This window comes from Pyxicephalus adspersus, chromosome 9 (genome assembly GCF_032062135.1).
Source record: "Pyxicephalus adspersus chromosome 9, UCB_Pads_2.0, whole genome shotgun sequence".
NCBI classification, from domain to species: domain Eukaryota; kingdom Metazoa; phylum Chordata; class Amphibia; order Anura; family Pyxicephalidae; genus Pyxicephalus; species Pyxicephalus adspersus.
The window spans coordinates 55,311,216-55,328,669 of record NC_092866.1 but is presented as its reverse complement, the minus strand read 5'-3'; the positions used below and the strand labels follow the sequence as shown (position 1 = coordinate 55,328,669).

At 37.0% G+C, this 17,454-nt stretch overlaps 1 protein-coding gene across 3 annotated transcripts in view; it reads left to right on the top strand.

Moving 5' to 3' along the window:
- Positions 1-521: 521 nt before the first annotated feature.
- Positions 522-17,454, top strand: part of SHANK2 (SH3 and multiple ankyrin repeat domains 2) — a 129,900-nt gene continuing 112,967 nt past the window's right edge. For 2 of the 3 annotated variants that reach the window (XM_072422091.1, XM_072422090.1), the window contains exons 1-2: positions 522-737; positions 9,443-9,518. In XM_072422091.1, coding sequence (XP_072278192.1) covers positions 671-737; positions 9,443-9,518 — 143 coding nt within the window. In that variant the 5' untranslated portion in view covers positions 522-670. The remainder of the gene's footprint in view (positions 738-9,442; positions 9,519-17,454) is intronic. The other variant, XM_072422092.1, reaches the window with a different exon arrangement.

Sequence of the window (17,454 nt, the reverse complement as noted above, 5' to 3'; positions counted from 1 at the left end):
GGGAGAAGTAAATAGGTGTTTTATTTGCCACTTGTCTGAAGGATCGCCACAATTATCTTATCATAGCGCAAAAAAGGCAAACTGGCGACAGGGATGAAAAGAAATATTTGAACTGATCTCTGTTTGTAAAGAGGGAAAAAGAAAAAAAAATCTGATCTGACTTCTCTGCCTTGTAACTAATAGACGGATTGAATCATTTTCTTTTCCTCCCTAATGGCATGCGTAATTGCTCCAGGTTTTCAGGCGTCCTTCACCCGCACTTATTTCGATTAGTGACTGATGCATTTCCATGGTAACTCACAGCAGAGAAAGAACTCGTTGCTAGAGTGTGGGCACACAGCGACGTGGTCCTTATTCCGAGCTTACAACTTGTGTAAAATAACACATTTCTTCTTCCTTGCCTTTTTTACCCCCCCCTCTTATCCAAAAAAAAAAAAAAAAAAATTCTCCAACACTTCATGTTCTCTGCTGCATATTTATTTTACATCTTTTTTATATATTTTATTTTTCTTCTCTACACAAAAGAGGATCAGAATCTCCTTTTTTTCCCTTCCCGTGTGGATGTTACAGGACCTAAAAACTTTACCTCAAGATAATGGGGGGCATATGGATGTTGTAATGTGGTACAGGACGTCTTTTGGAATGTGCTCTCTGGCCGTCTTTATATGAGATGGTCTCATCTAGGGTGGAAACTATGGCTGAGAGTTCGAAATTCAAGAAGAAAGTGCATTTCGGAGGTACTGTAGGCTGTGTGTCTGATTATTGTGTATAGACAGCAGTGACTGATGCAAGATACTTAGCTCTTGTATGTATATTCATAGCTAACAAAGATGTGATGTATATGTGCACACACGTGTGTTTTGTGTGTATATACAATGTGTGTTTTTCTTACAGTTTTTGATTGTTATTTTATACAATGCCAACATAGTTGTATAACCTAAAAAAAAAAAAAAAATACTAGGGAAACATGAAATGATAACCTAACAAAATATTTTAGCAGGTCCATGCCCACATGAGATTACAATTCAAAGGTTTAGGTCATTGCTTACAAATGTAAAATAAGTCTTTTGTGTCTTGACAGTGCTTTATGTATTTACAACTAAAATGTCAAAAAATATTTATCCCTATTTTTTGCTGCGACGTGTGCCTATTTGCCAGTGAAATGACTACCTATTTGCTTCTGTGATTTGAAATGCATTGTCGGCAGACAGACGGGCAGCTGTCATCCTCACTGAGGTGAACGGCATATTAAGTGACCTTTGTGTGCCTTGGAATACTTGTGACTGCCAATACATCCTGCAAGTGTTAGGACAAAAAGTGGGGTCACTGGTAGGACTACAGATTGAGTTGCATAAAGATTCTTAGTGGTGGCTTATATTTTGTCGTGTGTTAGTATTTATTGTTCATTTTTTAAAATCAAATCCTATTCAATATGAGTTTGTATGCAGTTTTGTTCAGGCCTTGAACTACACATTCCTACGGAGGGTTCTTTTTGTGTCACGCTTTGGCCCAGGTTGCACCACTGACCATTTTGTCTGCAGTTCGTGTGGGTCAGTGAAGGTCAGGAGAACGGTGTACTAACTCAGTAATCATTGTGCTGAGGATGAGGATAATGTGAAACCACCAGTACTTCCAAAATCATGTAAAATGTAATCTTCTCTTCTTACTAAAGTTTCATCTCCATGAAATATGAGATTCAGCAAACAATATCTCTATTTGTTTCAAAATATTTCATCAAAACCAGTTTTGACAATACAGAAATAATTCTAAATGAGATGCATCTACCGTATCACTGTTCTCTTTTTAAAATAGCAGATTTGACAATAAAGAGCTCAGTTGTATAAACTAGATTTTCCAGATGCCAGATTTTCAAAGATCATGCCACCCAGAATTGGTAATTTGGTTAGGAATAGGTGTGTGGTGGCTGAATCAGTCAGTGTTTCTTATCACTCTCTGAAGTTCTAGATACTGTTTCCTATTTGAGACACTCCTTCTTTTGAAATCTGCAGAATATAAATGGAAAATACTTTGGACATTTCATGCCATAAATGCAAAATTCTTTTGGGATGCCTGGAACCCTTCATAATGGACTGAGTGTGTAAATAGCTTTGTGTTGAAATCCTCTATAGGTTAGGACATGGTATATAATAAATTTGGGTGTCGGGTGGAGCGCTCTATTAGGTATGCTTAGTTAGAGGCAAGCTCTTCAGCCGAGGTGCATTCACAAGTTGGCATTCTGGGATTTGTTGTCCCATGAGAGCTGGCACCATGTTATCTTCTCATGTAAATCTAATGAACATGAAACATTTTGTAATGAATATAAATGTTACTAAACATATAATAAAGCAATTCTCTTTACAAATTTTGTTCTGTAAATATTATCAATTTTCAGGTGGTTGTAGTATTTTTCTGTTGCATGTATGTCAGTTATTTAGCTGTCAGATTGTGTTCTATTTATTTTGTTCCATATGCCCATTGTTAGTCTATGCCTTTAGTCAAGCAATGGGCTGTGCCTGCAATTCCCAGCCTCATGCCCAGCATCCTGGGGATAATTAAAGGCTTTGGCACGTAATTATAGGCTGTGGAAAGACTGATGGCACACAGATGAATGTTCTGTAAAGATTTTATTTTGTTTTTTTTTTAAAAAAAGGTCTTTATCTGTTAAATTTGTAGCAGAAGGCCAATTATTGCATTGTAATGCATGGTTTGCTATTCTAACGGCCATCAATTGTCAATGATGTTACAGTCAGCTGTGTCAATATGCATTTCATTTTTACACTATTCATTTCTTAAAATAGATGTAAACTCAAATTAAATGACATTTAGTTTGGTAAAGCAATGTGCATGAATCATATCCATTTAAATGTCTTGATAAAATATTGTTTTCCACTTGCATTTAAATACTGCTGATCTTGGTCAGCCTCTTTACAATCACTTCCTGCTTACATGTACTCCAGTGATAGCTGTATGATATTTCTCGTGCAGGGTTTCCTGGTGACAACATTGGGTCATGTCTGCAATAATTTGTTGAAAGGACCATGTGATTTATCTGCTAGAAGCATTGATGATGGCATGATGATTTTTGTCATTCTGCAACATTAAGCGCCTGAACAAGGAGTAAAATCCTTCTGGCAGGATCACCAGGTGTTACTTAAATTAAAACTGCATATTTAAAAATAGTGATGATTACCTTTTTAAATTAATTTACAGGGTAAAGTTTTGAGGAGGCATTAGTGAATACATTTACATATACTTTAAATAGAGCGTGCAGAGAACTAAAACTTATAATTGTAGTGGTCCAAGTGGGAATTTATTTATATATTATTAAATGCTTAAAAAGGTTATTGTGGTTGAGAAAAATCAATAAAATAGTGTTTAGCAAATTTTCAGATACTTGGACAAAATGGAGCAGTCAGAATCCATATGGAACTAATTGCTGTGATTTTATAATTTTTCACATTGTTGCATAAAAAGTTGCCCGTTTGCTCAAAATGTGAATGGTTTGTAGTTCAAAATCACTAGGAATGATTTGTTCAGCCACTTTTTAGAACTTTGAATAGGAACAAACTAAATCCATTTCTCTGGTTCTGGTCCACCATTATTTTGCTGTTCTTGGTTGTGATGGTGGTGCAATTACACATTAGTATTAGGAACAAGGGGCTGAAACAAGTCACCAGTCCAGGACTGCTTCTTTTTCATGAACGTCAATCACTTCAAATTGGTGGCCTTCACTCCACTCTCTCCGCACTGGGAACAGTGCATGTAGTCCAGTATGGAGCATCCATTTATTATTGTTAATAACTATATATATATATATATATATATATATATATATATATATATATATATATATATATATATATATAATATATATATATATATATATATATATATATATATATATATATATATATATATATATATAATCGATAGTGCTGACATATCACACAGCGTTTCACAAATTCCATAGTCTTGTCACTTGCTGTCCCTCAAAGGGGCTCACAATCTAATATTTCTACCATAGTCCTATGTCATTAACACAGTCCAAGGTCAATTTGGGTGGAAGCCAATTACCTAACCATCTCACCTGCCACACTGAAATCTCTCTCTGATATGACACTTGAATGTGGACGTGGCATGACCTTGATGGTATGCTCGAACATATCCCATATTCTTGGCCCATTAATCCATAGGGTCTAGCGTTAAATACTGTGACACCCCAGGACAAGCCGGATAAGATGATACCATCTGCCGTACTTGATTTTCTAACCCCCCGCACTCTTGGGGCCACTGAGGAGTTTTGCCTTCCTTTCAGAAGGCTTAAAACATTCCTCACATTTGCTGGGAGTAAAAGAATGCGGCTATCCAGTAGTAATCTTTCTTCGGCAATGGATGCTCCCTGTAAAAATCTCACTCTCCATTAAACACCTCCACAGTTGCAAGGCAAAGTATGAGAGTCTTCCTCCTCTTCCTGCATGAAATCCAGTGTGGCTTAAAGCATGAAGCGGTATGACATCTTTGATACTGCTTTTTTCCTGGATAACAAATTTAATTACCTCCTCCACAGGCTTCATTGACATATGTCCCTAATAGGCTACCATTGCCCTGAGTCAAAGATACCAAAGCGTCCTGTCTTTGCGCTGTGGTGCATCAGATAGTCAGTTACTGCTTTCCTTTGCTCGTACAGGAAGTCCATCATATGTGATCTTGAATTCTACGCAACAGATCCTTTTGTGGAATGCAAGGCCAAAAATGAAGAGGGCACAGATCTTTCTGGCCATGGTTAGTTCATCTTGCAAGCCATCATCTATCTTCAGAAAGGTCTTCACCAGCAGATGTGCAAAGCAGGAAACATGAGTGAATTTATTGAAGCACTAATTAATCACAATACTAAGCAGTTGTCAGCAACCCAGCTATCTCCAAGTTAACGTGGTATGGTAGAAAGCAACCTAAATTGTGACTTTTGTCATCCAAACTGACTAAATGTAACATTGTTGAACTTACAAATGCCGTGTAAAGGAGTGTAACAGCTTTATTGTTTTGGTTGCAATTGAGAGTGGTACAAGGAAAAGCCAAGGAGCCAACCGTGAAGCTCCTGACTACTGGGTGGTAACAGATTCCACCGTTCAGCCCTGTCTGTGCCACGCAAGACATTCACCCAATGGTCCATGAACTACATCTACTGCCCTTGCTCTTAACCACTGTTCCAGGTATCTGCCTTCACATGGCTACACAGCATTGTTAGAGATAATGGCATGGCTATGTTCTTTGTAAAGCACTGTGTAATATTTTGACAAAAATTTTAATAGGAATCCGCATTTCCTTCTTGGTTTCTGCCAATATATGCTCGTTTGCCATATGGAGAGTTTGCTGTTTTTTACATCATTCCTGATCCACGGACTTGCACTATTTGAGATGAGCAGTGAAGCTCAAACACTATGCAGAACTACTAAGCAATAAACAAAGTCTGCATTTGTAATTTGCAGACACGGTCGTTACAATAACATGCATACTAAAGGTTCATGCTATACACAAAAATTGGGTTTCTAAATGTTAAGATACAATTTACAAGTTTTAAGATGAAGTGTATTGACTTAAAAAAAAAAATCTGCTTATGATATTTTTGGTGTGGTTTCCTCTGTAAGAATAACGAGAACAGAAACAACCAAATATATTAGAAATGCACATATGTGAACAGTCTTATCTGACAAAGCACTTGTAATTCTGTATAGCCTCTTTTGTGATTCATTCACAACTTGAGGACTGCAGAGGAGGGTGACACCACTTTCTTTGTAGTGTTAAGGAATACTGTGGTGTTACCTCCCCGCACCCAGCCTGCTGATTAGTTAATAAAATAGCAGCAACACTCTGAAAAGTCATTCACTTTGCACTCTGTTCTTGCATACATGTTCCCTGTTAGGGCTTGCGCTTGCAGTCAAGCCTAATTGACTTTAAGTTTTGACTTTCCTCTTTTAGCTGTTCAGCGCACTTAATTAATGCAGGCTGATATCAAGACAAATTCATGTGTTTATTTAATATAAAAATACATGAAATGTAATTCAAATGCATACAAATTAAAAAAAAATACTTTATTATAAATAAATACAGCATAGCAGTCCTAAATTCTTTATTATGAATGAATTAAAAAACTGTTTTCCCCTTTATATATACACTTTTTTCTACAGAGTTGTATATAATTGGTTGTTTACTATTTAACCTTTATCAATAAAAATATATTTAAAAAAAAACTGTATCAAATCACGTGCATTCAGCTTTATTTTATCTGCTCATTGGTGCAATGCAATTCAGCTTTATTTTATCTTGCTCATACAATGCAATATCAAAACCCAACAAAACTTGGGTGCAGCTTTAATGGTACGGCAAGAAAAAGGAAACAGATGAAACTTTCTACAAAAACTAAATGTAAATAAAATAGTAGCTGCAACATTTAAAGAAAATAATTATACATTTATTAATGAACCCAACAAATCCTATTCGAATGCTACTAATAATTTTGACATTGCCTCAGCACTTTTTCGGCAGTAAAGTCCACAGATCTGTGGTTTGACAGAAGACTGGACTGTGACAGATTTTAATTTTATCTGGCACTAAACTGAATGCAGACATTTAACATGCAAGCTCGGAAAGACTGGAATTGGTAATTAATTAATTGTTAATTAGCTCAAAGGTTTCCAGTATATTGCTTCTAGTTTGGCAAAGTGAGGTAATAAAGGAAATCAATATGTCAGTTATGTCCTGAATGTGCGATTGAATAAATCCTTTTAGAATATATGCAGCATTCAATTCTTTACATTGATTACCTATTAATGTGATAGGGCAAAGTAGGTACTGAATGTTAATTGCTGCCACTTTACCTGAATAACCATGGTTCAATGCAAATTTTGTAACCTGAAGTTTACAATACGAGCATCACTATTAGCCGTCATTCATTTTAAGGATACCAAATTCTTTTGGCCCCAAATGTAATACCTATTAGAGGCATTTAGTCAGGAACTGACCAAGTTTAATCGCTTGGGTGAGCTTTATGTTATAACTTGCTATTCTAAAACCTGTGAGACAAACCAAGTTGGACTGGTGTATGGTTCCCCACTGTGACTAGTTTAACCAGACCCCTTTGCAAAATATTTATGTTTGCTGTGTTTGTTTAAATTTGTATGTAAACTCATTCTTTCAATTTTTCCTTTACTGTGGAAGTAAGAAATTATTTACTTGCTCTGGTCAATGCAGAAGATTTTTTTCTGTGCCTTTCTTAGTATAATTTTTCTTCTGATGCTCACTTTTACTGGTGTCTGTGATGGCTCATACAGATAGATGCTCAGAGTTCCTATGAATCCTACTTTTTTTTTTCACAATGGCAATTTTAGAAAGCAGCATGAAAAACAAAGATACATTACAGTAATAATAAAGATGTATAATGCTTTACAGTCGAGATAAACAGAGGTAACAAGGGAACATAGTAATATATGTTATAATTCTTTTGGACATAGTAATCTAAACGCCAGCATGAAAGAGAAAAATACAATATAGTTATAAAAAATGAAGTAAAATACTTTGTAATCCAAATTTGCAAAGGTAACAAAAGAACGTAATGACACATGGTATAACTTTGTTGGACATGGTGTTCTTGGAAATAACAATTATTTTCTTTTAATTTTAGAAAGAAGGGAAGTAGACTGTAGTAAGGTAGAGAGTGGAAATAAAAGGCCGGGACGGGGGTTATAGGTAAAGCAAAAAAAGTGGGGTTGTGGGTGGAGGCAATAAGGGAAGAATAAGCAAAGCAGTATTTCCCTTCACTTTATGCCACATGAATCTAGAAATTTAAGGGATTTCCGCTACAGTGAAATTGCTGAGGGGGACAGCTGACAGTAGCTCCCACAAGTATATAGTTATTTGTTCTCAGAATGTTTGGTAGCTAAAGAATACATTGTATACAAATGATTAGGACCTTGAAGAAATAAGTCTGTAGGGGCTTGGCAATGTTCCTGCTCAAATAGTAGAGTGCATTTTAACTCCATTTGTAGTTGTAAAAACTATGAAGGGTCTGTAAGATTTTTTTTTTTTTTTTTAAGAACCTTATGACATTTAGAGGAATAACCATTAGAACCAGGTGCCAGTAATATGAGCATTTATTTGTTGCAAAAACAGAGGAACAGTGGAAACGTGACCAAATTCAGAAACCTCTATTAGGGTTTGCAAGAGTTTGAGTGTGGTGACTAACATCATGGTACCTCAGGATCTTATTGATCTGCTCCCAGTGTTATTGTAGAAGAGGGATCTGTCCAGGAGAGAATGTGAAAATGCTTATGCCTTATTGCTTAACTTGTGATACTTAAGGGTAGCAAACATTTTGCACTGCCCTGCCACCAGTCAAATTTTCTTGTAACAGATTGCCATGCTTGTTTGAGAGCCAAGGTGGATGAGCATGACTGTTGACAGTACGAGTCCATCAGCTTGTTACTGGATAATGGGTACTGCTGCTTAACAAGACTTATCACACAGTAGTCCAACTTGACCCTTCTTCCTTTAGCATGGTCACTAAAAAATTATTAGGAAAGACTATGGGACCTTATGATATACAATGAAGATTTGCATATAATTGCAGTTGTTTATATCTGTTGATCCACTGATCATGGCAAGGCTGATAGCGGTGATCATAGTAATGCATAACTTTATCTGTAACAGGTTATTGCCTTAATGGACCCATATGGAGGCACAGGGGATAGTAAGAGAATTAGTAAGATTATGTTTTATTACGAAAGTCAAGATTTGTATGTAACTTTAGCTGATGGTGCAGAGTTAGGTGCACTTGAAAATCTGACAACTCTTCTGGTCATATACAGAAGGTTCTTAGTAACCTCAGAATTAATTTGGAGATCTGCCTTCTTAAAGCTGAACCACTTGCATGATTGCTATCAATGTAATTACCTGAATGTGACTTGAAAGCAAAGCTCAGAGAGGGGAGAGTGGGAGAAGCAACACAAAGAACCAGTTAGGTGTAATGCAATGCAGATTGTCAGTGAGATGATCTGATAAGTCTGCTGCTTCTTTCACTTTCCAGTCACAAGGTAGGATAGGTAAGGGCAATTTTAGTAAATGGAAAACTTTAGAAAACTATTAGGTCTCATTCCATGCCAGAGAAGGCAGTACTCTGTTGCAGGACGGTGTAAACTGTACAATTAGATATACAAAAAAAAAATCTTTAGACAGCCAAAACAATTACCACACGTGTATTCTATCAATGTATTTATCTGTTTGCATGGAGCGCAGCTTTTTAATGAGAAAGAGAAATGTTTGATGCACATATATGTATTATATAGCCATGTGATTTTGGAAATGCAGACATGACAGTTTAAACCAATTTAGATGGGCTGTAATTGGTGCTATATTTACTAATTTGTGTTATTTTTTTTCTTCTTTTTAGAAACACGAACAGATAGAACAAAAAAATTATTTAGACACTATACTGTTGGATCCTATGACAGCTTTGATGCTTCCAGGTAAGAATGATCAATTATCACTTTTTTGTCAAATAATCTTTTGTTAGTGTTCACGCTGGCTTTAGGGCCCAAAAGATGTAAAGTGCAAGTCATATAATGTACAGTGATTTCTATGTAAAAGCATGCTGCACTTTAATGACAAGCACATGTTAATGATCACTCACATAGATGATACAGCAATTTGGATTTTTTTTCTGAGATCTACTGGTGTATGTGCATGGTATTAAAGCAAACCTACACACACGCTACAGTCCCAATTGACCAGCTCTTCCATTTAGGCACCCACCTAAATTATAGTATTCCTTTATTTTCCTTTCCCTTCTCATAAGTCATTTGGCCTGTTTGGTGATTTTCCTAGTCCTCGTTGGTCCTCCACTGTAGGTGGGCAGTTCTTGATGATGTAGAGAATGGTGCTGTAATTGACATTAGCACTGCTCTGCCTAAATTCACTTTGAGTGCAGGGCATCACTTTCTTTCTGTTTGGTTTTCACCAGCATTGTGTAGTCTTCAATGATGCAGAGAGCAACGCTGACATGATAACACAAGTCGCTGTTCACTGTTGCACTGTGAATGCAAGGAGCAGTTTTAATGCCCTCAAAGGGGACATGTACAGAACACATTGTGCCCTCAGTCTTTTGTGTTGATAGATGCCGAATAAAAAGAAAGTACTGTGGGTGGCAGCAATGACTTGAAATTAAGTATTGCAGATGGTGGTCTTTGCTTATTAAAAATCAAAGTTATGCCCAGCTGTAAGCACAATGCTCATTTGAAAGTAACTGTCCACAAGAAAATGTGTTTATTTTCCTTTGTAAATGCATGTACTGTATTGCTTTTTAATCAATTATACATCTCATCTCCATTTCATTAGTACTAGCTTTTATATACTGTACACACACACCAAAATCACACTGTTCTGAAATGTTCTGCTTGTCGCACCTCTGCTGCTTTCCACCGTACTGGCCAGGCAACAAAATGTCACTTTCGATAAAAGTTTGTTAGTTTGCCATGTTATCTGTCCACATTTCTTGTTGTACATGAAGTTCTGTATTGTATTTTGCTATTTTCTGCTAATAGGAAATTGTTTCGTCATTGTGATGAAAATGGTTGTGGATTTATTAAGGATTTTACTTTTTCTGGATCAACAGACTTAGGTTGTGCTTTTTGAAGTTTGGTGATTTGTTTTGTTAATGTAATCAAACAGACATCCAGTTGGTATGACTGTGCTCTGTTTTACAAATGTAAGCATTTTTTACGGTTTATTCGTGTCACACATAGCACACAGTTTGTTCGGAAACACATAGCCAAATATTCTAAACACATCCCATCAAATCTCTTTATTTTTATTTCAATTTTTTTGCACCATTGATTAACAAACATTTAACTTGCCCATTTAGTGTCCATAATATATGAAAGTGTCAGTATGTAAAAACACAATTATGGCTTGCATGTTTCTTTATGTGTGCCTCCTTCAGTCCCATCCATATGTATTTTATGTAATGACATAAAAATCACTTTTAGAACTAAAGTAAAATAATTATCATTTCTAATGTGCATTTGTCCATAAGTAATTTAGTTTTACTGATGGTGAGGTTGATGTTTAGCATACACTGACTTTGGCTCATATTGGTGTGCAATAACCGTAACCTAAAAATCAGCTTTGCAAACTTTATACAAGCTGAAAGATGTTTGAACAGAAATGTAGGCAGCAGTATTGCAGTAGAAGCAGTATTTACAATCTTCTTTCCAGGTACTGCTTTTTTCCACACTTTTTTTAAACAACAGGTCCAATATATGTTAATGGTGGCTATTTTTTTTTTTTCTACTCTACTATTTCTACTAGTTACAAGTCACAAATCTCTCACAGACCTGCACCAAAATGATTGTGAAATGGGTCAGAATAAGCTAAGATCCCAATACTGGGATTAACATTTCCAGCACTGTTCTTTTTTTACCCCTCAAAATCTGCATAAATTGGAATTTGGGTAAATGTTTCTTAGCCTTCCTGCCACTGTCATTTTCTTTGCCCATCTATTCAGTGTTAAGCGTCTCTCTTTATTCTTGGCTCGGTTTCTCACTCATTGAATTAGTTTTTTCTTTTTTTTTCCTCCCGACTCCCCCCTCCCCAGTCATTCCCTCCTCCTCCGTTGTTGTCACCAGCCTGAATGCTGCACTGATTTCTCCTTGTACCGTTATGCATAATTACTCATAATTAGCAGTGTGGGCTGACTGACTATTGATCTTACAAGAGTTTAGCATCTGCTCTGTAGACTCTGCACTTCAGCAGAACACAGCGTAATCCCTGCAAGGCCGTACCTGTCTTCTACGCTTTGCTACCTGCTGGCCCAGATGTCAATCTGCACAGCTCATCTTCTATTAAAGATACCTTTTCATTTTTTTACAGTGTATGTCTGTGATTTTTGCACACATAGATATCAAGTCAGAAAGTAAATCTGTCTTTGCCGTTGAAGTGGGAAGATTTAGGGAGGAGCTCTCAGATTTTTAGGAAAGCAGCAAGTAAATGATGCTGTTGCAAAATTTTTGTGCACCAAATTCCCTTTATGTATTTTTTTTTTTGTTCTCCAGATTCAAATTAGATGAAAGCTGTATCATTTCTGTTCCAATTGTCTATATGTGGGAAAAAACATCAACCATGTTGTTGACATTAAGCTAGAAACATAGCAGTGACTCCAAGAGTATATTAGGCGCTCTATTCTTCAAATACTGGCTGCAGCTAACAACTTAGTTCTTTGGCCCTCCCTGGCTGACTTGTGCATGTTGCTGTTGTTGACAGGAGGTCATAGAGAATCCCAGGGCCTTCTGGTATGTACTACGTATGGGAAACCTACTGAGAAAGTATTTCTTAATCCATCCACAACTTAAACCTTAACATAGAATTTTCAGAGACAGTTTCTTTACTTTGTACTTGGTGTGGAAAGGGTTTGGTCTTGGGTCCCAAGCACAGATCTTCATAAACAGTAAAAAAAAAAAAAACAGGATAAGGGGAGATAACAGAGAAAAGGTTTTCCTTGCTAACAAAGGTATTGGCAGACACCTGTGCCTAGGCAAGTTTCTTGGAAAGGAATGGTGTTTGCAATTGTTCAGAAGAGAACAGTAAGTGAGGTATAATGTAGAGATGTCTTTAAAGCTCAGTTCGAGCCTTGCTATATCTGTTTTCCTTGGACAAGCCAATGCACCAGTGCTTATCCTTGCATTTCATGTCTTCTCCTTGTGAGCCTGCAAACATCTCCTAATGCAGTCTTACTTCTAGGCTGTATTATGCCCTGATAGCTTTGCTGACATTGTGCTTTGAAGCAGTTCTACATTTCAAAAAAGTCACATCACAGTAGGGTAGCTTCCTACCTTGTTTATTATCCCTCACTATCTAATCTTTCTTTTAGGCCCCCTAGAACTGCTGTGTAGGTTATTACTTTCTGCCAGTATGGGGCAACCCTCTCCCCATTTCCCTAGGTAACAATTGAATCAGGAAATTGGCTTTACAAGTGCCAAGGGATGAATTGTGGGAGGCAGAAGAGAAGGTTCCCTAAACACCATACATTCTGTTTCTTCTGTAGAAGGAGCTTGCACCATCCTCTGGTGTGACATTTTTAATGTAAAGTTCCATTAAAAATGTCTTCGAGTAAATACTATAACAAGAACTGAAAATATTTTATAGGCCTTTAATAACGCCTTGCTGGACCTTGTACAGATGCTGCTGCAGAACGCTGCTAAGCACCTCCACAAACTGTAACTCTATCACACACTGTTCTCCTTTATCACATTTACACCCACACACCACTCTAGAACATTACACACGGCATTACTGTACTACATCTGGGACCCATGAGATCATTTGCCTTGGGCCACCTGGAGTAGTCACATTCCAGGTCTCCTGTCTTCCTGTGCAGAAAAACCAGCCCATCGCCATTCATGAAACGCCTCGTGTTCACGTCTGTCTGAAGCAAGTGAGAAATTGCTTCTGAAGACATAGCTTTTATGGGACCCCATGCTTTAAATTGATTAATATCCTAACTGAAAGGCACAATGGTGATTCAGAAGTATTTACCTTAAAACACTCACCGTTAATGTGTTGCTAGCAGCCGTGTGTGAATCGAGAGCAGAATTACCCAGTTGTAATTAAACCCTGATGCATAATTTAGAATGGTCCATTTGTGTGTGTTTGACTCATATGCACTGCTGGCATTTTAACGCTTTCATTCAGTAAAAAAGTCAAATGTAAAGTCCTTCTGATTGCAATTTTTTAAGGCTTGAGTGGGGATCCCATACAATTTTGATAAACAAAAATGTAAGTACAGAGATAAAATTAATTTAGGTAAACTAAGATAACCCTATATGCACTGTCCCATGTCACAAGCTTCTCCATCCTCTTGCAACCAGCTGTTGCTCCTTATTGCATGGGGGAGGTAGGGGCAAATCTGGACTTTCCTTCCCAAAACCAAGATTTACATATTTAACCATTCCACAATTTGAAGTTCTTAGAAATTAGGTGATGATGATGCATGCTTGCCATTTTTATTGACATTATTCAAAACTTCAGTTTACCTGTGGTAAGTGACACCTGCTGTTTACTATAGCAACAGGCAGAACTAGTGCTTTCATGAGCTGCAGGTTTTTAGGAGCCACTCTCCACTTTGTTACATTAGAACTGGAGGGGGTTGGGGAGCAATGGATTTTACCCTAAACTATACAAAGAACAGGTGTTCCCGATCAATGTAAGATCAATATATATTGATCAAGAGTGCGCTGTTTTTTAAATAGATTTTCTTTAGATTTGATATTTTTGTAAGCTTTTAAAATAGAGTTTCTCGGCCAGAGATTTGTGGTTCCTCCACCAGGGTTTTGTGGTTCCTCCAGGCATTGCTAGGGGTTACTGGATCAATGAGAGCAGTTTGTGACTCTTAGGTCTGGTTTGGTGAGACCAATGATCTTTTTGGCTATCTGTAATGGTGACATTCTTCCCACTGGCCAGCAATGTAAGAGGCATTCTTCCCAATGATCACTATGCTCATATATTGAATTGTGAATATAGTAATTTTTTCAAAGGGGTTCCTGGAAGACCTGAAAGTTATTTCAAGTTTCATAGAAATTATTTCTTAGGAGTTGCCCTATGTTAAAACGGTTGAGAAATGCGGTAATAACATTTTCCTTTAGTGCATGTCCTTTAAATATTTTTTCTTATTTACTATACAGTAACAGTGACTACATTTCACCTTCCAGGATGTTAGAAAACAGCAAATGAGCCCATGTATTACTTAATGATTCTGTTTTAGTAAATGCCCTGCAGGTCCATCTGATTTCAGGCATGCACAGAATGAGCTTTCCTGGAATGTAAAAAAAAAAGTGCAGATCCCAGGCATACTCAGTGGGATCAGCATTTTTCCCCATATTTTCAGAAAGAAATGTCACCTGATCTTGCACCTGCACACTGCGAAATCAGGTGAGGTAAGAAGAACCGTGAAGAAGATAGTGGCACCCGGTATCCCTTCTACACCGAAAAGAAGATGAAATCCGGGATGTTGCGGGACTGCCTGAAATCAGATTGCAAGGGGATCAAGGACTCTTCTAAAGGAAAGGTAAGTGTTTTTTGTATTAATGAAAGTTTCACTTTAAAGTGAACTCGATGCTCCATAATTTTAAAACCTTTAGAAGGCCATTCTTTTTATCCCTGCCTCTTTATACTTAAAGCAGGTATGAAGTCTATCAAATGACTTTTTCTGAAACAATTCCTCATTTATTAATTTGCTTACCTCCCCAAAATATTTCTTTAGTAAATACTTCTAGTTGTTGTAATGTTTGGGTTCCATGGTGGTGCAATTCAGCGTAGCCTGTTGCACTGCTGTGATTAAAGGAAAGGACTGCGTCATTAGTCATGTGATGCAGGCTTCCCTAGCTGTGAATACAGCAGTATTGCTATTGTTGTACTGCACATGCATCAGTGCACGTAATACTATGATGGTGCATAATTAAGAAATCACCAATGATTCTGAACAGACCATTTTACTGGGGGTGGGCTAGGATTGCCACGAGAATATAAAAAAAATTGGCACATCGGCAGGTGAATTAATTTCTGCAATTACATTTCTATAGTAAAGACCTTCTTTCTTTGTACACCTTAAGTAAACTTTTAATTTATTCAAACAGTAGACCCCCCATCCCAACCCAACACACCCCTTGTGCTGCCGGTAAGATACCAGCATTATTTCCTCTGGCCCTGGTCTATGCTTGGCCATTTGCAGAACGTTGCTTGTGATGATGCTGCAAAGGTTTTTTTTTACACATGAGAAGGAGGGAGGGGGTTGAAGGACTAGATTACTTGTCTATTTTTTAATCATTTAGTTGCCATGTTTTTTTTGTATTCTTCTAAGAGGAAAATATGCTTTTATAACTGATTTCAATGCCAATGCAAAATGGTCATCTATTTACTAGCTCTTTTGTTTTGTCTCTTGAAATGCATTGGACAAATGGTATCTTAGATCAATCACATTTCATTACATTTGATTAACGTTTAATCACCTTTTTGATATGTATCCTATCAGACAGGAAAGCTCCCTATGCAAATGTAATGATGTGCTCGTGCACTGTGCATTTTATGGAGCTCATCAGAGTCTGCTGCCCTTTGGCTTGTAACATTTTGTACCACCGCTTTGTCTGGCTGTGCAGACCAGTGGCGTCATTATGTTACTGCTCACAGCCATACGTGACTTATCAAGCACACGTGCTGGAGAGCTGAAATCAGACCTTTAGAAATGCTGGTATCAGAATAGGATCCTTCATAGGATTATAGGGATCCAGTGTTGGGAAACCAAATCTGTTTTTTGGCATCCGTTTTACATCTAGAAACATACATTCAGTGGCTGTGCTTCTAATTGCAACATAGTTATACATTTGGAATTTTGAAAACATCCTTTATATTTCAGTTTACAGTTATAAATCATAGTTCTGCAAACAAATGTTTAAAGGCACCTATTCTAGGGCTGTAATGTTATCATTGTTTTAAATGATGTGTAGCAAATTTACTAGTTTTCTGACTGTTTGCTTCTTCTGAGTCTTTGATTCAATAAATTAGGATGATCTGGAATACCCCCCTAAAATTCAAGCCATCTATTACATATCTGTCCTGCCAGGTTCTCTTAAAACACATTAGAGAAGTATGTGAACTGCTATGGTTGATCTTTGTATCTTAAAATGCTGGTTTCCTGGCTGTCATGATGATCTAATGACTTCCTGCTTTTGGAGCCACTGATCAGGAAGAAATGGGTTTAAGCCAGCTTTACACTCAACTTTTATACCCTAGAAGAATGTGTAAGTAAATAAGAGACACAAAGAGGGTTTTTTGGCAATAGTGCTTGTAATCAGCAAATAATTCAAATAGTTACATAAACATAGGCAAACAAGTGAATAATACAATACAGGCAGAGGGGTTATCAACAGTCACAACAAACTTTTAGTTAGTTGCGTGATCGGTTATAATATGATCTCTAAACATATAGCACCTGTTGTACATGAATTTCTCAATATCCAAAAAAGTGTAGTGGCTGTATGCTGACGCAAATGAGCGGTAGGACGGTCAGTGAGTGCCCGCAGCTTTTAATACCCAACGCATTTCGCCATCATTAGGCTTCCTCAGGGGTAGCTGTGTGCTTTTTAAATATAAATGCCGTCCAGATGTTTTCTGAAATATAGGAAAAAATTAGTCCAATGTACTAAAACTTATATATATAAATTTGTGTATAAATATATATAAACATGTACATTCTGGTAATGGAATTCTGGATGAGAGATATTTTAGAGTAGGTGGATGGTATTGAAGATACAGTGTCTTAGTGGCTTTGGGTAAATATATGATAAAATACTTTTTGTATATGCATTACATTTACAGTGCCAAAGTTGGTTATACAAATAATACAAATATAGTTAT